Source organism: Montipora capricornis, chromosome 2 (assembly GCF_036669925.1).
Source record: "Montipora capricornis isolate CH-2021 chromosome 2, ASM3666992v2, whole genome shotgun sequence".
NCBI classification, from domain to species: domain Eukaryota; kingdom Metazoa; phylum Cnidaria; class Anthozoa; order Scleractinia; family Acroporidae; genus Montipora; species Montipora capricornis.
Window position 1 is genome coordinate 67,361,644 of NC_090884.1, and position 21,218 is coordinate 67,382,861.

Here is a 21,218-nt window from a genome sequence, read left to right on the forward strand (position 1 = left end):
TTCTCCTCACAATTTCAATGAAATGTTCGTCAGACAGGTATTGAGAATGAAGAACGTTATCAGCTTAATAGGTGTGATCTTTGTCGGATATAACACCAAATTCTCATAACTACTCAATTAAGAAATCCATGGTACTAGTTAAGAGAATTGAACGTTTCGATCTTGGGAATGAAAGGGTCAATTACGAATTCTAAGGAACTTCTCAAAGAAAATAACAAGTCAGAGTTGGAGACTTTTCATGTTTTTGCGACGTTTGCCGTTCACGCACAATGCTAAATCTCAATGATAGCAATTGAAGAATTGACGTGACTGAGACCTTTGTGATATGCTTGAAAGGAACAGAGGTAAGCGTAAGAAAGGGAGCGTAAGAAGGGATCTCTTAAAATATGTTAGTGGACTGACATTTTTCTCCCACACTGTACGCCAGGGACAGGCATCTGAAACCTTGCGACCAGTTGAAGCGACCGCGGGTCAAAGTAAAGTCTTTGGTTTCTTGTATCTCAAAAACGAACTCGGTGACTCCCATTTTTTTATATTTCTGCGACGTTTGAAGAATTCTGTCCCGCGGATTCAGAGCCACCTTAATGCTGTGATTTTTAATGTGGCTCTGATTCTGCGGTACAGAATTTTTTTTAAACTTTGCCGAAAGTTTGGTCTTCGTAAAATTTCCAACAACTTTGCAAGTTGCAGTCTTCAAAATGAAGTATTCGCGCGGGAAACCTATGTGACCTCGGTCAACAGGACCCTACTTGATATAACAGCCACAAGAAGCACATGCCAGTTATCGCATGGCACTACGACGATAACAAAATTCGACTGGCTTTTATCCAATCTCCGTAATAGAGGTTTTGCACGGCAGCCATGTTGCATGGCAGTAACAATGAAAGTGTTTTGCATTAGAAAGAACATTTGATCCTACAGGAAAAAGAATCTGTTGTTCCTGCCATACAACATGATTGCCGTCCAAAACCTCTATAGTATGCGCATTGATTTGCAACAAAGAGCCAGTCCTCAAAATAGGATATCCGTGGCGTTCACCCACCAAGCAGTGACCCTGGGCAACAAGGAGTAGCTGCCGGTGACAGCTACAAGCACGTGCTAGTTGCCACGTGCGACGATAACGAAATCAAACTTCATTTGCATTCTATAGGTCTTTATAGCAACACTTATGGCATTAATCGTAAGCATTCATTCGAAACGAGAGCCATTCCTCTAAGCAACACAATCTTTATATATAAGGTTTGAGACAACGTTTGAAATTACAACCATGATAAGCGGGAACATTTTTATAGATAAAACAAATGTTTTCCAGAAAACCGTCCATGCTGAAAGCACTAAGAAAAAGCCAAACCACCTTATTGTGTACTTCTCAAAAAATGCCATTTAACAAAAGTCAATTTCAAATTTGCCGTTCTTTTCGATTTTTGACCAAATAGAACTGAGATGGGAGACTCTCCAAGTCCTAGGTGGATCCCTCAACTATCTGGGGTTTTTTAATTGGTCGGTTAGTGTTTATTAAGTCCTCTGTCCATATCTTCTTAACAGCGTTTGTTGGCTTTGTACCTCATATCGGGGGTACCATTTTTCTTTAAAGGGCCGCGTGCGGTGGACGACAGCCGAGTAGAAACAAACCCTTGCTTGTTTACAGCATAGCGCATGTCCGGTGTACCATTCTTTTTCAGGGGTCCAGACGGAGAGCTGCATGGCGCGGGACTACTGGCATACAACTGCTTGTTGACCTTAAAGCGCATGTCAGGAGTGCCATCTTTCTTCTTAGGTCCAGCATTGATTCCAAAGCAGTAGGGAACCTTGCGAGGTAAACATCCTGCGCCAGGGAGTGTCCGGTTAAACTCCCCACTTGGATAGGAACACGCGACGACGGCTTCTCTGTTGATTTTATAACGCATGTCTAAAGTTCCATCCTTTTTCGATGGACCCAATCTCTGTCTGACAACAGGGGAAAAACCAGATTCGGCTCTTTTCGCTTTGCCGCCACACGCATCTTTGTTAACCTTGTATCGCATGTCTGGGTTTCCCTTTTTCGTCAATGGACCCGCATGGAGCATCTCTACCCTGTTTTCCCTTATCCTTGCATCTGGACTTCCGTTTTTGTTTTTTCCGTCTTCCAAATACAGTTGACGGTTTTCTCGACATCGCATATCTGGTTGGCCATCTTTGCGTAGTAGTCTTTTCCCTGGTTGATTCTTACTACTCAGAGGGGGCTGAGGCCAAGTTTGGTAGTCTGGTGCTGATACTGAAGATAGCCCGTCGCAATCGTTAAGAAATTGAGGCTCTGGTGAATATCGGGATGCGTCATCTGAACGATCTTCGATGTATTCGTACGGCTCATCCATAGTGCTGCCTTCTCTGTTGTTTCTCGTCACCCCTTTGTTTGGTCTCCAGTTGATTTCTCTGGCCTGCTGTTCGTTGAAACTCAGACTGCAATCTTGTTCAAAGGACTCCGAAACTGAAGAATTTGTTAGAAGTGCAGTGCTCTCCGACTGCTGACGAGAGTACGAGGATGTCGCGTCAGCGAAGGCTTGTGCAACGTCTTCCTCTTCCTCCTCGTCTTCGTCGTCATCAGTTTCCTCCTCACCAACCGTTGAAGTTGTTAAGGATGTTTTCGTGCTGGTCGCAGCTGGGGCCAACTTCAGTCGAGCTCTTTGGAGTTCTTGAAAACATCGAGAACACTTTCCAATGCGGTCGTCGCTTTCCACTGCCTGTAAGAAATCCATGCTCGTGTGCTCGAAACGAATACATGGCAATAATTCGCATATGAATGGCAAACGGGAAGACTCGTCATCCTCTATCCAACTCATGATAGCATAAAATACATCTTCTTCACTCTCAACACCGAGTGCTTCGTTCGCGATGATATCCTTCAGATCTTCAAACAGCAATGAATTTAACTCATTCTCTTTTTGCAAATCACTAAAATTTCGGACAATATAGCTCATCACAGCCTTTTCTAGCTTTTTTGCGTACTCAGAGGCCAATTCTCGTGCTAGGGCCAAGATACCAACCACATCAAAGGTATCAAGTCTTTCCATCAGCCAATCGCAACAGGTTCTCGCAAGAGCAGGCAATTGGTATATGCATGCAGCTCTGAGTAAGCTACCTATATTCTGAGCGTTCAGTGTGATTTCCGCACAGTAAATGTATTCCACAAAATCATGGAGTGAACCAGGCGAGATTTCCAGGCGAATGCTCTTGCTATCACCAGAAGAAGATCTTCCGTCTCCTAAAACTTCCATAAGGATGGGCGAAGCTGCCGCGATGAGTGCTCCGTGTACTTCGCATTGCGTTTCACCATTGTTGTCTTCCAAAAGGGTCGTGGTGAATTCCTTATCGCAAAACATCTCAAACAATTTACAAAGCACAGCTTCGTGATCGTGAAACACAACTTCAAGGGAGCCGCTCTTTTCCTGCACATTTTTGCACTGCTCACACGTGTCTCGCAGAAAGTCGATATCGTACTTCACTGCAAAGTTGTAAAGATCCTCGAAATCAAGGGCTTCCCTGTCCACTGTGATTTTAGACTGGTAAATAAAACACCTAAAAAACTTAAGAAGCTCCTTCGTCATCTCGTTAAGCACAATCGGTTCCTGTGAAAGCTTGGTAGCCCTCTTAAGGAGAAGATTTTTCACAACGGGGCTGCAGGACGCGAGCAGCATGCAGTGGAACTTTTTGGAGTACTTTCTTGAGTGAGTGCACACTTCTATATCTGTGAGTAGTTCTTCGTTTTCTTGCATACCAGCTAGGTTTTCCATCAAACACTTTGCATGATCCTCCTTATGAAAGACGTAAGTAGTTTCATCTTCGCCTTCCCTTCATGAACAGCCGCATCCAAGAGACAGTAATTTGACTGCATCCTGAAATAAAATGACGATATTCATGAGAAGGTGAAGAAACTGACTGGGTTTTTTTTCATGCTGCATGACAAGGCAAAGATGTGGTGTCGAATCCTTTCAAGCCTACGTTTGTTTCAACTTCCTTTGCAACCTCCCAAATTGCTGAGTTCTTTGCAATATTTTCCTATTTCTTCCTAGCATAATTTGAAACTTTAGAATTTTCAGTTAAATTGACAGAACCTCGCTAAGTACTTTCTTTGAAGAAAGTGAAATGAATAATTAGGTATCTTGTGTCCCTCATGAATAAGTTATTAAGTTCTTCCGGTTTTGTAGAATCTCTCTATCTTATCGTTCATATCGCAAATTAATAATTTTTCGCGCACAGATCAATCGCAGAAAGTCTAAAAATGATTTAACTCTGAAGAAGTTTCAACTGAATCAACAAATGAAAGCGCGTTAAAAGTTAATTTACTTCCATTGCTGTTAAAATAATCGTAAAGAACATCGTAACCAGAGGTCTGTCCTCTATTACATTATACAGAATCTTGAAAGACCGCTTTGAACATCATTTAAGACCCTTTTCTTTAGGGCATTTTAAGTAAGACAAAATTCAGGTACGAAACGGTTTAGCCAAAGAACAAATGCAAACTACTTCAGTTGCTCTGACCTCAGTTTAATTAAATGCCTTCTACTACGCCACGTGTTGAGGCGGAAGCACTAGTTATCGTTATACTGCGAGTTTAAAATGATTTTAAAACATTAAATTTCATATATTTGAACTTCAGAATGGACATGAAACTTCAGAAAGATAATAGCAGTCACAAAAGCAACTTTGGAAGTTGCAAGCAAGCCTTGAAAAATAACAACGAATTGCGCTCCTTCCAATCCCGTCCAAGTCATTTCACTTTGCGTTTCTGAACATTACACAGTGGCTAAAACAAAACTGTCCGAATTTTATTTGTATTTACTTACTTTGCTGAGCGGCTTTCTCCTCTTTAACTGGCAAGGTAACTTCAGCCAAAATTTGACTTGAACGGCGCGTGTCTTTGAGTGAGATCTATCAAGCAAAGAGAAATTCTCTTTAGTATCGGCTATAGTTCAATGACCTATAGTTTCACTTTTCAACGTCATCTCTGACTTCCTCGGGTTTTCCCCTATGTAATTTTCTTAATTTAAACTTTTAAACTTCCAAAGTTCCGCATGAAGAATTTACCCGGACGAAGAGCTTAATTCGAAAAGAGACTTGAAACAAACTCATTTGCTCGTAATTTCTTCATCCCTCTCCGATTTACTGCCGCTAGCCCTATAGTTTGCTGAGAATAAGTGCGTGAGAAACCGTTTGCTTCCTTCTGCAACAATTTCAGCAACTGGCGGGCTGGCGCGGTAGCCGAGATCTCGGTTCTTGGGTTGGAAATTTTTGCCACGATTGGACGTGCACAGTGTTTTTTTTTCATTGTTTGATGAAAGGGACAGTGATTGAGACAGTATTTGAAATACTTTGCCTTTATAGCTAGGAGAAACTAATAATTAAGTAAAACGAAGTTTCTTGAAATAATAAAAGTGAGAAAAAGTGGTAGATTTCGCTCCTAAATGGTCGCGCGACCTCTTTTCGTCCAAATTCCCCAAGTGCATATATGACCCAACCGACCTTGCCCGGCAAACGGGCTCATATTTATGAAGGGACCATCAGAGCTGACGGAACCAAAATAAGCTGCTGTCTTAGTAATTAAGTGGTGTTAGGAGGCTAGAAGGGACCTTCCACAGGTAACAACGACCAGGTTTCTTATTGAAAAAGTTACAACATTGTCAATCCTGTCCGTAGGGGAACGATTGAGGTTGGTTGAACATCGGTCAGGCGGCAGGTCGGGGTTCGAGCCCCGGCCGGATCAACAATTAGGATCTTAAAATAACTGAGGAGAAAGTGCTGCCTTTGTAATTTCATCTGCAAATGGTTAGACTTTCAAGTCTTCTCGGATAAGGACTATATTCTCGGTTTTCACATGACGTCACGGCCGGCCATGTTGGAGCCCCTAAATAAAGAAACGGCGGCCATGTTGGAGCCCCGACCAAATCCTCCGGGAATTTAACTCTATTATTATGCAAACGTCTTCTTTTGTTTTCGTTGAAAAACATGGCTGATGATCACGTGAGTGAAAACCAACGATACCGTAGGCCCCATCTTACAAATATCTTTTATGTTCATAAGGTTCCTGTGGGACGTCAAAGAACCCATACACTATTCGATTGTGCTTGCATCATTTTTGGCATAATTGGAGCAAAAAAGCATAATTTTTTAAACGAGCACTGCCACAGCATAATTAGCAAATTTTAGCACTTTTGGAGCATAAATTCATAAAATTTAGTAAATATGGTGTATTTTCTACAGAAATAAATTAAATTTAGGTGGTGCGTTCTTGCCATGCGTGTTTTAGCTATGCTAATAGTAGTGTTGAGTTTAGTTACTGGGCTCTTTTGGCGAATTCTGCGTGCGCGTTAACTTTTGGTGGAGTCTGGTACTGTATTTTCCCATCCGGCTTCAAGTGGGGATTGTGTAAGCTAGCACAACTGCCATACGACTCCAAGATTTGGTGTCGTTCAGTTGCGCGCCTGTATGTACAGAATCCACGTCATTTTGTGAGGATAATTTCGGAAATCAGGAGCATAATTTGGGGATTCTGGCATAATTTTGGCATAATTTGGCAAAATTTGAGCACTGCTAGTCGCATAATATGCCACTTTTTATAGGAGCAGAATCCGCCAAGGCCTATTCGAGATGAGTAGGGGTCCGGCATGAAGTCCCAGTGTTGTGTCTGTCCTGTTCTCTCCAGCAGAAGTGGCCGGCTTGGCCGTGATGTCTCTTAAAAGGCTTGTGATGTATGGGGCCACCTAAGCAGAAACAGCCATAAGTTAAAAAGCGACTTTGCCGAGTGCTGGAATATGTAGATGTAGATGTTATACTTGTAATTGTTCCTATGGTAACGGTATTGCGATGTTTAATGCAAAAATTCGGCAGAATGCGAAGAAACGACTGTTTCTTGTATACAAAATAGCGGGGTAGGTTACCTAGCTTAGTTACCACATCCAACAAAAATAATAATTCATTTCTGGTTCGCCATTTTTAATAGCTCACATTTTCGTTTCCGATCATCCTTGAGTGTGTGCGTGTGGCTTTCGCGCGCGCGCTCAGCTGAAAGCTTGCAATTTTGTACCCATAATGCAAATGATATCCAAAATGGCTGATCGAATGTCATCTTGGTTGTGTTGATGTTTTGCCCTTACGTCCACAGCCTGTGAAATGCCGCTTTTTAAGGCAAAAAAAGTTAGTAAAGATGAAACTAAGAAACGCCTCGAACGATGCTTAGTCGTGGTAAGTATAAATACACGCAGAAGTTCGTTGGAATGAAGTTTGAGTGTTGTCAAGTGAAATTTTAGAACCGAGTACAGTATTCCGTTCTTCCGCATCCACCATCGCTTGCCAGTTTCCGCTCGAAACATGGCTTACCGTCGTTGTCATTTCTTGAATTGTTTCACTGGTTATTTATCTATCTTAAGGAATCCGTAAAAGCTTCCTAATAAACGTACAAACAAACACTATTGAATTTTGGGGCGACTTCGAAAACGTTTAGACTCATAATTTTATCAGCCTTTACCTTAAAGTTTTATATTTTACTTTAATTGGCGAAATGTACATAAGCTTAAGCATATTTATTAAGCTTAAGAGAAGTTGACATTTTCAGAATGTTCCTTCTGCATGATCGCTTTTCATGTTCCAGTTCCCTTGATTTGAAGCTTTGATCTTTCACTGAAAAGTGTACGTTTCTCGCCAAAGTAGTTCACGCAATTTTGTGAGGTCATCTGATGATGAATTACTTTTAATTGCGATGAACCTTACAAGCCATCCTTCATTTTTGTTGATAAGAAACTATCGTCGTTTAAATATTCTGATGTAAATATACCTGTCAAATGTCAAATGATTTTTTTACACTTGGCTTGAGTCAAATTTACCATTTTATCCAAAGATGCAAATTAATTTTGAATTTAAGGAACTCAAAAACATATGGCCATGATTATTTTTCAATGTAGCAATGGTCGATTGAAGAAATGCCGCTTAAGGTGGCTTACTAAAGTTTTCTGAAGAACAAGGTGAAGATTTTGAAATTTGTGAAATTAAGTCACTACAATCAATATAAAATGTAATTTTATGTAACAAAAAAATGCAAATAGGGGGAAAATATGCTAAATATAGTGACTGAGCTCCTCGAGGGGGGACTGGAAACTAGACATTTCAAAGGCCTTTTTCTCAAAAACTAGCAGTACCACCCCATCGTAAAATTTCCGGATTTCCTTAGCGAGAAAAAATAATGTATAGCAATAGTTAAATCTGTCAGACAGGTTTTTCACGGATGGCAAAAACATCAATTTTCATCTATTTTGATAATAACTGAAAAGCTGTCGATCTGATAGATCTTTTAGAAAAAATGTTGATGGTTTCATCTTTATATTTTTTACTAATTCCCAAAATTTTAATACTGGTCGTATGGCTAGTTTTTGAGAAAATGTCTAGTTTCCAGTCCCCTCTCCTGGAGCTTGGTCACTACGTTCAGTATTTTCCCCTGATTTGCGTTTATTTGTTAGGTAAAATTACATTTTACATGAATAATTTTTTGCAGTGACTTCAGACGAGACATCCTGTTGCTATAATTTCACAGATTTCAAAATCTTGATCTTTTTCTTCAGAAAACTGTAATAAGCCACCTTAAATCAAGAACTGTTCCTTTTTTGTTTCCATGTTCCATTATCCTGCTTTGTAGCAGTCAGAGAATTTTTAGTTGTTTAGTTTACATAAACCTTTGATACATCGTTATTTGCCTCTAGTATCAGATGCAGCCAATGTTTGGGCCTTAAGTAATAACTGAGATGGTGCATTCATAGTCTTTCTGTCTCGGAATATTATTATTAAAAACTGTAGGTTGAATTTGCACTGTTTAGGTGAATTATTGCAGGTAAGATTATATCTAGATTTTTGCAAACTCTGATGTTTTCAAATTCTCAGTAGATCCACCTGTGTTCTGTCGAGAACTAGTAATGAGACCTATTATAAGAGTCCAAAAACAGCTGCCACTGTCGTTGTCATTTTTTTATCTACTCAGTACTGTTATTTATTTTATCGTGTATTGTTATTGCTATCGATTGTTAATGTTCTTGCTCTTCTTCTTCTTATTCTCATTACTATTATTGTTACTGTAATTGGTTATTCTCAATGTCATTTATCGTCTTGGCCATTGCCCTTGTTATTTATGGGGACATACTTACCCACTAGATTGGTGCTAGTGAAACTGTAAGTTAATGATTGAATCTTATCACAGCATAGCAATAAGCATTTACAGTCCCCATGTCAATCTTAATTAACCAGGCGAGGGAGTCTCCCGATCCAACCTTTGATTTGTCAAAATGTGGGGCAACAGAGGTGGGTACTTCGCTGTAATTATGTTATCAGCTGTAACTGTATCATTCAGTAAATTTTAAATTGCAATTCATTATTATGTCTGCAAGTACATTTTTCAGACTTGATTTTTCCAGTTCTTGTGCACTCCAAATCTAGATGATGCTTTTGATGTCACATTAGTTTTTTAGTTACCAAGGCTTTTGCAGTCATTTTTATGATGGAACTTTGTATGATGGCCAAGAAATGCCTGCAAAGGAGACTTATAAATAAGTTTGTACGACTCAATAAAAACTTGGGATATGTTGTAAAATTCTAGTATTTTGTTTTCCAAGATTTTTTTATTATTATTAATCTTTAATATACCATTTTTTCAAACACACTGTATTGCTTCTGATGTCAAAAAATTAATACAGTTCACTTGTGGTGACATGCCTGAATGGCGTCGGGCAGGAAATGCAATGCAAGGTGGTAACTTACCTTTGAGGGGTACTGTTACAGTACTTACAATGCCTCTTTTTTTTTTTTATATTTTACTCACAATGCCTTGTGCATCAGGGATCAGATCCAGTTGTTGACAGATGAAATCACACAAGTTGTGACTTTATTTTAGATAGATATTGGCATCTTCATTGGTATTGCATTTCTTTGACATTTGCATAATATTTATCATTTTCCTCCTTAAGGTACCCAAAGGAGTGTACTCCTTGTGTAGAGTCCTTCAAAAGGAGGTACAGTATATGTGTTACCCCCCAAAGGTTTTCTTCATTTAAAATCTTTGAAGTCCAAATGAGCAGTTTCTTTGATATAGTCGATTCTGAAGATTCTTTGATGGAAGTTAGACTGATTGTTACCGTGGTAACATTTAGCCATCAGGCAAGCTTGAAAGTTCCATAATTTTAGCATTTGTTCATTAACAACAACAGTTCTGGGCCCGTGCATGCTTTTAATACCATTAGGAATACTGAGTTTCCTTGTGCGTCGGTTCATTTTTTTGTTGGACCATTCGGTCAAGAAGTATAACTTACAATGAGGCATGCTTCATGCTGGTTAATTCCGTGGAGGCGTTTGGTGCAATGTAGGCGTGTTTTCTACCCGGTCTTCAGTTTTGTTTGAACTGGACAATAACATTGTGTTTTACTTGAATAAGTAATAAAAGTAACCAAGTACTTAATTCATGGCTGTTGTTTTTATTTTTGTTTGTGTGTGTGTGGGGTTTTTTTTAACTTTGAAAAATGACCTTGGAAAGGAAAAAATCGCCGAGAGTTGCCAAATGGTCTACCTCACCTAAGATTCATTTCTATTGCCTTCGAAGAGGCTGTAGAGTCATCTGTCCAATGTCTGATCTTGGGTCATTGCTTTTCTGTTAAAACCCTTTGACTCCTAGGAGTGATCTGTACGTTAATTCTCCTCACAATTTCAATTAAATGTTCGTCAGACAGGTATTGAGAATGAAGAACATTATCAGCTTAATAGATGTGATCTTTGCCGGATATAACACCAAATTCTCATAACTACCCAATTAAGAAATCCATAGTACTAGTTAAGAGAATTGAACGTTTCGATCTTGGGAATGAAAGGGTCAATTACGAATTCTAAGGAACTTCTCAAAGAAAATAACCAGTCAGAGTTGGAGACTTTTCATGTTTTTGCGACGTTTGCCGTTCACGCACAATGCTAAATGTCAATAGTAGCAATGGAAGTATTGACTTGACTGGAACCTTTCTGATTTGCTTGGAACGAACGGAGCTAAGCGTAAGAAATGGAGCATAAGAAGGATCTCTTAAATAAGTTAGTGGACTGACATTTTTCTCCCACACTGTATGCCAGGGACAGGCATCTGAAACCTTGTGACCAGTTGAAGCGACCGCGGGTCAAAGTAGAGTCTTCAGTTGCTTGCATCTCAAAAACGAACTCGGTGACTTCCATTTTTTTTTTTCTGCAAAGTTTAAAAATTTTGTCCCGCGGATCCTGTGATTTTTAATGTGGCTCTGATTCTGCGGTACAGAATTTTTTTTAAACTTTGCCGAAAGTTTGGTCTTCGTAAAATTTCCAACAACTTTGCAAGTTGCAGTCTTCAAAATGAAGTATTCGCGCGGGAAACCTTTATGACCTCGGTCAACAGGACCCTACTTGATATAACAGCCACAAGAAGCACATGCCAGTTATCGCATGTCACTACGACGATAACAAAATTCGACTGGCTTTTAAACCAATCTCCGTAATAGAGGTTTTGCACGGCAGCCATGTTGCATGGCAGTAACAATGAAAGTGTTTTGCATTAGAAAGAACATTTGTTCCCATAGGGAAAAGAATCTGTTGTTCCTGCCATGCAACATGATTGCCGTGCAAAACCTCTATAGTATGCACATTGATTTGCAACAAAGAGCCAGTCCTCAAAATAGGATATCCGTGGCGTTCACCCACCAAGCAGTGACCCTGGGCAACAAGGAGTAGCTGCAGGTGACAGTTACAAGCACGTGCTAGTTGCCACGTGCGACGATAACGAAATCAAACTTCATTTGCATTTTATAGGTCTTTATAGTAACAATTAGGGCCGATTTACACGGTACGATTTTTGTCGCATGCGACAAGCTCACGACAGGCCTACGACATGACTTACGATTGCCGCAGCGTTTTAAAACATGTTTTAAAATGCTACGACATTTTTTCTGACGTACACATAGCCTGTGTACAGACCACCCCTCCCCACAAAAAAAAATCGGAGAGGAACGTTTTTTTGAGGGGAGCGGGGCGGTCTGTACTCAGGCTGACGTACACAACAATCGTAAATTATGTCGTGGTCCTGTCGTAAGCCGTTGTTGCATGCGACAAAAATCGTTCCGTGTAAATCGGCCCTTATGGCATAAATCGTAAGCATTCATTCGAAGCGAGAGCCATTCCTCTAAGCAACACAATCTTTATATATAAGGTTTAAGACAACGTTTGAAAATACAACCATGATAAGCGGGAACATTTTTATAGACCGAACAAATGTTTTCCAGAAAACCGTCCATGCTGAAAACACTAAGAAAAAGCCAAACCATCTTATTGTGTACTTCGCAAAAAATGCCATTTAACAAAAGTCATTTTCAAATTTGCCGTTCTTTTCGATTTTTGACCAAATAGAACTGAGATGGGAGACTCTCCAAGTCCTAAGTGGATCCCTCAACTATCTGGGGTTTTTTAATTGGTCGGTTAGTGTTTATTAAGTCCTCTGTCCGTATCTTCTTAAGAGCGTTTGTTGGCTTTGTACCTCATATCAGGGGTACCATTTTTCTTTAAAGGGCCGCGTGCGGTGGACGACAGCCGAGTAGAAACAAACCCTTGCTTGTTTACAGCATAGCGCATGTCCGGTGTACCATTCTTTTTCAGGGGTCCACACGGAGAGCTGCATGGCGCGGGACTACTGGCATACAACTGCTTGTTGACCTTAAAGCGCATGTCAGGAGTGCCATCTTTCTTCTTAGGTCCAGCATTGATTCCAAAGCAGTAGGGAACCTCGCGAGGTAAACATCCTGCGCCAGGGAGTGACCGGTTAAATTCCCCACTTGGATAGGAACACGCGACGACGGCTTCTCTGTTGATTTTATAACGCATGTCTAAAGTTCCATCCTTTTTCGATGGACCCAATCTCTGTCTGACAACAGGGGAAAAACCAGATTCGGCTCTTTTCGCTTTGCCGCCAAACGCATCTTTGTTAACCTTGTATCGCATGTCTGGGTTTCCCTTTTTCGTCAATGGACCTGCATGGAGCATCTCTACCCTGTTTTCCCTTATCCTTGCATCTGGACTTCCGTTTTTGTTTTTTCCGTCTTCCAAATAAAGTTGTCGGTTTTCTCGACATCGCATATCTGGTTGGCCATCTTTGCGTAGTAGTCTTTTTCCTGGTTGATTCTTACTACTCAGAGGGGGCTGAGGGCAAGTTTGGTAGTCTGGTGCTGATACTGAAGATAGCCCGTCGCAATCGTTAAGAAATTGAGGCTCTGGTGAATATCGGGATGCGTCATCTGAACGATCTTCGATGTATTCGTACGGCTCATCCATAGTGCTGCCTTCTCTGTTGTTTCTCGTCACCCCTTTGTTTGGTCTCCAGTTGATTTCTCTGGCCTGCTGTTCGTTGAAACTCAGACTGCAATCTTGTTCAAAGGACTCCGAAACTGAAGAATTTGTTAGAAGTGCAGTGCTCTCCGACTGCTGACGAGAGTACGAGGATGTCGCGTCAGCAAAGGCTTGTGCAACGTCTTCCTCTTCCTCCTCGTCTTCGTCGTCATCAGTTTCCTCCTCACCAACCGTTGAAGTTGTTAAGGATGTTTTCGTGCTGGTCGCAGCTGGGGCCAACTTCAGTCGAGCTCTTTGGAGTTCTTGAAAACATCGAGAACACTTTCCAATGCGGTCGTCGCTTTCCACTGCCTGTAAGAAATCCATGCTCGTGTGCTCGAAACGAATACATGGCAATAATTCGCATATGAATGGCAAACGGGAAGACTCGTCATCCTCTATCCAACTCATGATAGCATAAAATACATCTTCTTCACTCTCAACACCGAGTGCTTCGTTCGCGATGATATCCTTCAGATCTTCAAACAGCAATGAATTTAACTCATTCTCTTTTTGCAAATCACTAAAATTTCGGACAATATAGCTCATCAGAGCCTTTTCTAGCTTTTTTGCGTACTCAGAGGCCAATTCTCGTGCTAGGGCCAAGATACCAACCACATCAAAGGTATCAAGTCTTTCCATCAGCCAATCGCAACAGGTTCTCGCAAGAGCAGGCAATTGGTATATGCATGCAGCTCTGAGTAAGCTACCTATATTCTGAGCGTTCAGTGTGATTTCCGCACAGTAAATGTATTCCACAAAATCATGGAGTGAACCAGGCGAGATTTCCAGGCGAATGCTCTTGCTATCACCAGAAGAAGATCTTCCGTCTCCTAAAACTTCCATAAGGATGGGCGAAGCTGCCGCGATGAGTGCTCCGTGTACTTCACATTGTGTTTCACCATTGTTGTCTTCCAAAAGGGTCGTGGTGAGTTCCTTATCGCAAAACATCTCAAACAATTTACAAAGCACAGCTTCTTGATTGTCAAACACAACTTCAAGGGAGCCGCTCTTTTCATGCACATTTTTGCACTGCTCACACGTGTCTCGCAGAAAGTCGATATCGTACTTCACTGCAAAGTTGTAAAGATCCTCGAGATCAAGGGCTTCCCTGTCCACTGTGATTTTAGACTGGTAAATAAAACACCTAAAAAACTTAAGAAGCTCCTTCGTCATCTCGTTAAGCACAATCGGTTCCTGTGAAAGCTTGGTAGCCCTCTTAAGGAGAAGATTTTTCACAACGGGGCTGCAGGACGCGAGCAGCATGCAATGGAACTTTTTGGAGTACTTTCTTGAGTGAGTGCACACTTCTATATCTGTGAGTAGTTCTTCGTTTGCTTGCATAGCAGCTAGGTTTTCCATCAAACACTTTGCATGATCCTCTTTATGAAAGACGTAAGTAGTTTCATCTTCGCCTTCCTCTTCATGAACAGCCGCATCCAAGAGACAGTAATTTGAAGGCATCCTAAAATAACATGACGATATTCATGAGAAGGTGAAGAAACTGACTGGGTTTTTTTTCATGCTGCGTGACAAGGCAAAGAGGTGGTGTCGAATCCTTTCAAGCCTACGTTTGTTTCAACTTCCTTTGCAACCTCCCAAATTGCTGAGTTCTTTGCAATATTTTCCTATTTCTTTCCTAGCATAATTGGAAACTTTAGCATTTTCAGTTAAACTGACGGAACCTCGCTAAGTACTTTCTTTGAAGAAAGTGAAATGAATAATTAGGTATCTTGTGTCCCACATGAATAAGTTATTAAGTTCTTCCGGTTTTGTAGAATCTCTCTATCTTATCGTTCATATCGCAAATTAATAATTTTTCGCGCACAGATCAATCGCAGAAAGTCTAAAAATGATTTAACTCTGAAGAAGTTTCAACTGAATCAACAAATGAAAGCGCGTTAAAAGTTGATTTACTTCCATTGCTGTTAAAATAATCTTAAAGAACATCGTAACCAGAGGTCTGTCCTCTATTATATTATACAGGATCTTGAAAGACCGCTTTGAACATCATTTAAGACCCTTTTCTTTAGGGCATTTTAAGTAAGACAAAATTCAGGTACGAAACGGTTTAGCCAAAGAACAAGTGCAAACTACTTCAGTTGCTCTGACCTCAGTTTGCCTTCTACTACGCCACGTGTTGAGGCGGAAGCACTAGTTATCGTTATACTGCGAGTTTAAAATGATTTTAAAACATTAAATTTCATATATTTGAACTTCAGAATGGACATGAAACTTCAGAAAGATAATAGCAGTCACAAAAGCAACTTTGGAAGTTGCAAGCAAGCCTTGAAAAATAACAACGAATTGCGCTCCTTCCAATCCCGTCCAAGTCATTTCACTTTGCGTCTCTGAACATTACACAGTGGCTAAAACAAAACTGTCCCAATTTTATTTGTATTTACTTACTTTGCTGAGCGGCTTTCTCCTCTTTAACTGGCAAGGTAACTTCAGCCAAAATTTGACTTGCGAGCGTGTGTTTGAGTGAGATCTATCAAGCAAAGAGAAATTCTCTTTAGTATCGGCTATAGTTCAATGACCTATAGTTTCACTTTTCAACGTCATCTCTGACGTCCTCGGGTTTTCCCCTATGTAATTTTCTTAATTTAAACTTTTGAACTTCCAAAGTTCCGCATGAAGAATTTATCCGGACGAAGAAAAGAGAAATCTCATTTGCTCGTAATTTCTTCATCCCTCTCCGATTTACTGCCGCTAGCCCTATAGTTTGCTGAGAATAAGTGCGTGAGAAACCGTTTGCTTCATTCGGCAGCAATTTCAGCAACTGGCGGGCTGGCGCGGTAGCCGAGATCTCGGTTCTTGGGTTGGAAATTTTTGCCACGATTGGACGTGCACAGTGTTTTTTTTTTCATTGTTTGATGAAAGGGACAGTGATTGAGACAGTATTTGAAATACTTTGCCTTTATAGCTAGGAGAAAGTAATAATTAAGTAAAACGAAGTTTCTTGAAATAATAAAAGTGAGAAAAAGTGGTAGATTTCGCTCCTAAATGGTCGCGCGACCTCTTTTCGTCCAAATTCCCCAAGTGCATATATGACCCAATCGACCTTGCCCGGCAAACGGGCTCATATTTATAAAGGGACCATCAGAGCTGGTGGAACCCAAATAAGCTGCTGTCTTAGTAATTAAGTGGTGTTAGGAGGCTAGAAGGGACCTTCCACAGGTCACAACGACCAGGTTTCTTATGGAAAAAGTTACAACATTGTCAATCCTGTCCGTAGGGGAACGATTGAGGTTGGTTGAACATCGGTCAGGCGGCAGGTTGCGGGTTCGAGCCCCGGCCGGATCAACACTTAGGATCTTAAAATAACTGAGGAGAAAGTGCTGCCTTTGTAATTTCATCTGCAAATGGTTAGACTTTCAAGTCTTCTCGGATAAGGACTATATTCTCGGTTTTCACATGACGTCACGGCCGCCATGTTGGAGCCCCTAAACAAAGAAACAGCGGCCATGTTGGAGCCCCGACCAAATCCTCCGGGAATTTAACTCTATTATTATGCAAACGTCTTCTTTTGTTTTCGTTGAAAAACATGGCTGATGATCACGTGAGTGAAAACCAACAATACCGTAGGCCCCATCTTACAAATATCTTTTATGTTCATAAGGTCCCTAGTCTGTGGGACGTCAAAGAACCCATACACTATTCGAGAATAGGCCTTGGCGGATTGTGCTTGCATCATTTTTGGCATAATTGGAGCAAAAAAGCATAATTTTTTAAACGAGCACTGCCACAGCATAATTAGCAAATTTTAGCACTTTTGGAGCATAAATTCATAAAATTTAGTAAATATGGTGTATTTTCTACAGAAATAAATTAAATTTAGGTGGTGCGTTCTTGCAATGCGTGTTTTAGCTATGCTAATAGTAGTATTGAGTTTAGTTACTGGGCTCTTTTGGCGAATTCTGCGTGCGCGTTAACTTTTGTTGGAGTCTGGTACTCTATTTTCCCATCCGGCTTCACGTGGGGATTGTGTAAGCTAGCACAACTGCCATACGACTACAACATTTGGTGTCGTTCAGTTGCGCGCCTATATGTATAGAATCCTCGTCATTTTTTGCGAGGATAATTTCGGAAATCAGAAGCATAATTTAGGGATTCTGGCATAATTTTAGCATAATTTGGCAAAATTTGAGCACTGCTAGTCGCATAATATGCCACTTTTTATAGGAGCAGAATCCGCCAAGGCCTATTCCAGAAGAGTAGGGGTCTTGCATGAAGTCTCCGGTGTTGTGGCTGTCCTGTTCTCTCCAGCAGAAGTGGCCGGCTTGGCCGTGATGCCTCTTAAAAGGCTTGTGATGTACAGCCATAAGTTAAAAAGCGACTTTGCCGAGTGCTGGAATATGTAGATGTGGATGTTATACTTGTAATTGTTCCTATGGTAACGGTATTGCGATGTTCAATGCAAAAATTCGGTAGAATGCGAAGAAACGACTGTTTCTTGTAAACAAAATAGCGGGGTAGGTTACCTAGCTTAGTTACCACATCCAACAAAAATAATAATTCATTTTTGGTTCGCCATTTTTACTAGCTCACATTTTCGTTTCCGATCATCCGTGAGTGTGTGCGTGTGGCTTTCGCGCGCGCGCTCAGCTGAAAGCTTGCAATTTTGTACCCATAATGCAAATGATATCCAAAATGGCTGATCGAATGTCATCTTGGTTGTGTTGATGTTTTGCCCTTACGTCCACAGCCTGTGAAATGCCGCTTTTTAAGGCAAAAAAAGTTAGTAAAGATGAAACTAAGAAACGCCTCGAACGATGCTTAGTCGTGGTAAGTATAAATACACGCCGAAGTTCGTTGGAATGAAGTTAGATCTAGAGTGTTGTCAAGTGAAATTTTAGAACCGAGTATTCCGTTCTTCCGCATCCACCATCGCTTGCCAGTTTCCGCTCGAAACATGGCTTACCGTCGTTGTCATTTCTTGAATTGTTTCACTGGTTATTTATCTATCTTAAGGAATCCGTAAAAGCTTCCTAACAAACGTACAAACAAACACTATTGAATTTTGGGGCGACTTCGAAAACGTTTAGACTCATAATTTTAACAGCCTTTACCTTAAAGTTTTATATTTTACTTTAATTGGCGAAATGTACATAAGCTTAAGCATATTTATTAAGCTTAAGAGAAGTTGACATTTTCAGAATGTTCCTTCTGCATGATCGCTTTTCACGTTCCAGTTCCCTTGATTTGAAGCTTTGATCTTTCACTGAAAAGTGTACGTTTCTCGCCAAAGTAGTTCACGCAATTTTGTGAGGTCATCTGATGATGAATTACTTTTAATTGCGATGAACCTTACAAGCGATCCTTTATTTTTGTTGATAAGAAACTATCGTCGTTTAAATATTCTGATGTAAATATACCTGTCAAATGTCAAATCTTGATTTTTTTACACTTGGCTTGAGTCAAATTTACCATTTTATCCAAAGATGCAAATTAATTTGGAATTTAAGGAACTCAAAAACATATGGCCATGATTATTTTTCAAGGTAGCAATGGTCGATTGAAGAAATGCCGCTTAAGGTGGCTTACTAAGGTTTTCTGAAGAACAAGGTGAAGATTTTGAAATTTGTGAAATTAAGTCACTACAATCAATATAAAATGTAATTTTATGTAACAAAAAAATGCAAATAGGGGGAAAATATGCTAAATATAGTGACTGAGCTCCTCGAGGGGGGACTGGAAACTAGACATTTCAAAGGCCTTTTCTCAAAAACTAGCGGTACCACCCCATCGTAAAATTTCCGGATTTGCTTAGCAAGAAAAAATAATCATGTATAGCAATAGTTAAATCTGTCAGACAGGTTTTTCACAGATGACAAAAACATCAATTTTCATCTATTTTGATAATAACTGAAAAGCTGTCGATCTGATAGATCTTTTAGAAAAAATGTTGATGGTTTCATCTTTATATTTTTTACTAATTCCCAAAATTTTAATACTGGTCATACGGCTAGTTTTTGAGAGAATCTCTAGTTTCCAGTACCCTCTCCAGGAGCTTGGTTACTACGTTCAGTATTTTCCCCTGATTTGCGTTTATTTGTTAGGTAAAATTACATTTTACATGAATAATTTTTTGCAGTGACTTCAGAAGAGACATCCTGTTGCTTTAATTTCACAGATTTCAAAATCTTGATCTTTTTCTTCAGAAAACTGTAATAAGCCACCTTAAATCAAGAACTGTTCCTTTTTTGTTTCCATGTTTCATTATGCTGCTTTGTAGCAGTCAGAGAATTTTTAGTTGTTTAGTTTACATAAACCTTTGATACATCGTTATTTGCCTCTAGTATCAGATGCAGCCAATGTTTGGGCCTTAAGTAATAACTGAGATGGTGCATTCATAGTCTTTCTGTCTCGGAATATTATTATTAAAAACTGTAGGTTGAATTTGCACTGTTTAGGTGAATTATTGCAGGTAAGATTATATCTAGATTTTTGCAAACTCTGATGTTTTCAAATTCTCAGTAGATCCACCTGTGTTCTGTCGAGAACTAGTAATGAGACCTATTATAAGAGTCCAAAAACAGCTGCCACTGTCGTTGTCATTTTTTTATCTACTCAGTACTGTTATTTATTTTATCGTGTATTGTTATTGCTATCGATTGTTAATGTTCTTGCTCTTCTTCTTCTTATTCTCATTACTATTATTGTTACTGTAATTGGTTATTCTCAATGTCATTTATCGTCTTGGCCATTGCCCTTGTTATTTATGGGGACATACTTACCCACTAGATTGGTGCTAGTGAAACTGTAAGTTAATGATTGAATCTTATCACAGCATAGCAATAAGCATTTACAGTCCCCATGTCAATCTTAATTAACCAGGCGAGGGAGTCTCCCGATCCAACCTTTGATTTGTCAAAATGTGGGGCAACAGAGGTGGGTACTTCGCTGTAATTAGGGACCTTAAGATCTACGACGGCGACGTCGACGAAAACGTCACCTCAAAATAGAACTTTGCTCTGGTAAAAGTCTTTGGCGATTATTCCATCTCGTTCACGTCGTACAATGTGGGCGAAGTATCCTAAAAATAAATTGGTACGAGCGGTTTCAGACTGAAAATAGAGAATGAAAGATTCTCTGTTACATGCTCACGTTGTCGTCAAAACCTAAAATTTCGTGATTTCACGTCGTCATCATGCAGAGAATCGCAAAAATATGAGCAAAAATCCGTGCCGCACGTGCAGCACGATTATTTATGTGCTTTTAACCAATGATATCAGTGTTTTCTGGCGTTTTCGACAACGTCGTCGTCGTAGATCTTAAGCTCCCTATTATGTTATCAGCTGTAACTGTATCATTCAGTAAATTTTAAATTGCAATTCATTATTATGTCTGCAAGTACATTTTTCAGACTTGATTTTTCCAGTTCTTGTGCACTCCAAATCTAGATGATGCTTTTGATGTCACATTAGTTTTTTAGTTACCAACTGAAGGCTTTTGCAGTCACTTTTATGATGGAACTTTGTATGATGGCCAAGAAATGCCTGCAAAGGAGGCTTAAGTTTGTACGACTCAATAAAAACTTGGGATATGTTGTAAAATTCTAGTATTTTGTTTTCCACGATTTTTTTATTATTATTAATCTTTAATATACCATTTTTTCAAACACACTGTATTGCTTCTGATGTCAAAAAATTAATACAGTTCACTTGTGGTGACATGCCTGAATGGCGTCGGGCAGGAAATGCAATGCAAGGTGGTAACTTACCTTTGAGGGGTACTGTTACAGTACTTACAATGCCTCTTTTTTTTTTTTATATTTTACTCACAATGCCTTGTGCATCAGGGATCAGATCCAGTTGTTG

General features: G+C 39.9%; 3 protein-coding genes and 1 long non-coding RNA gene across 4 annotated transcripts in view; 2 read left to right on the plus strand and 2 right to left on the minus strand.

Annotated features, from left to right (window-relative positions):
• Positions 1-1,213: 1,213 nt before the first annotated feature.
• On the minus strand, positions 1,214-4,959 carry LOC138032230 (uncharacterized). Its single transcript, XM_068879860.1, has 2 exons — positions 4,824-4,959; positions 1,214-3,872 (listed from the first exon to the last, which is right to left on the minus strand). The coding sequence occupies exon 2, from the start codon at positions 3,768-3,770 to the stop codon at positions 1,539-1,541; it is 2,232 nt and encodes a 743-aa protein (XP_068735961.1). The 5' UTR covers positions 3,771-3,872; positions 4,824-4,959; the 3' UTR covers positions 1,214-1,538.
• A 1,501-nt stretch (positions 4,960-6,460) lies between these two features.
• Positions 6,461-10,472, plus strand: LOC138032239 (uncharacterized). The gene is made up of 3 exons (XR_011128311.1): positions 6,461-7,218; positions 9,265-9,318; positions 9,981-10,472. It is a non-coding gene; the product is annotated as an uncharacterized lncRNA (long non-coding RNA).
• Positions 10,473-12,429: 1,957 nt separating this feature from the next.
• Positions 12,430-15,964, minus strand: LOC138032245 (uncharacterized). Its single transcript, XM_068879877.1, has 2 exons — positions 15,805-15,964; positions 12,430-14,860 (listed from the first exon to the last, which is right to left on the minus strand). The coding sequence occupies exon 2, from the start codon at positions 14,857-14,859 to the stop codon at positions 12,526-12,528; it is 2,334 nt and encodes a 777-aa protein (XP_068735978.1). The 5' UTR covers position 14,860; positions 15,805-15,964; the 3' UTR covers positions 12,430-12,525.
• A 2,061-nt stretch (positions 15,965-18,025) lies between these two features.
• LOC138032252 (E3 ubiquitin-protein ligase LRSAM1-like) overlaps positions 18,026-21,218 on the plus strand; it is a 28,359-nt gene continuing 25,166 nt past the window's right edge. Inside the window, exons 1-2 of the mRNA XM_068879890.1 lie at positions 18,026-18,183; positions 20,236-20,289. Coding sequence (XP_068735991.1) covers positions 18,112-18,183; positions 20,236-20,289 — 126 coding nt within the window. The 5' untranslated portion in view covers positions 18,026-18,111. The remainder of the gene's footprint in view (positions 18,184-20,235; positions 20,290-21,218) is intronic.

Coding starts and splice junctions, on each gene's coding strand:
- LOC138032230 (XM_068879860.1), bottom strand. CDS start 3,770: ATGGAAAACCTAGCTGGTATGCAAGAAAACGAAGAACTACTCACAGAT.
- LOC138032245 (XM_068879877.1), bottom strand. CDS start 14,859: ATGCCTTCAAATTACTGTCTCTTGGATGCGGCTGTTCATGAAGAGGAA.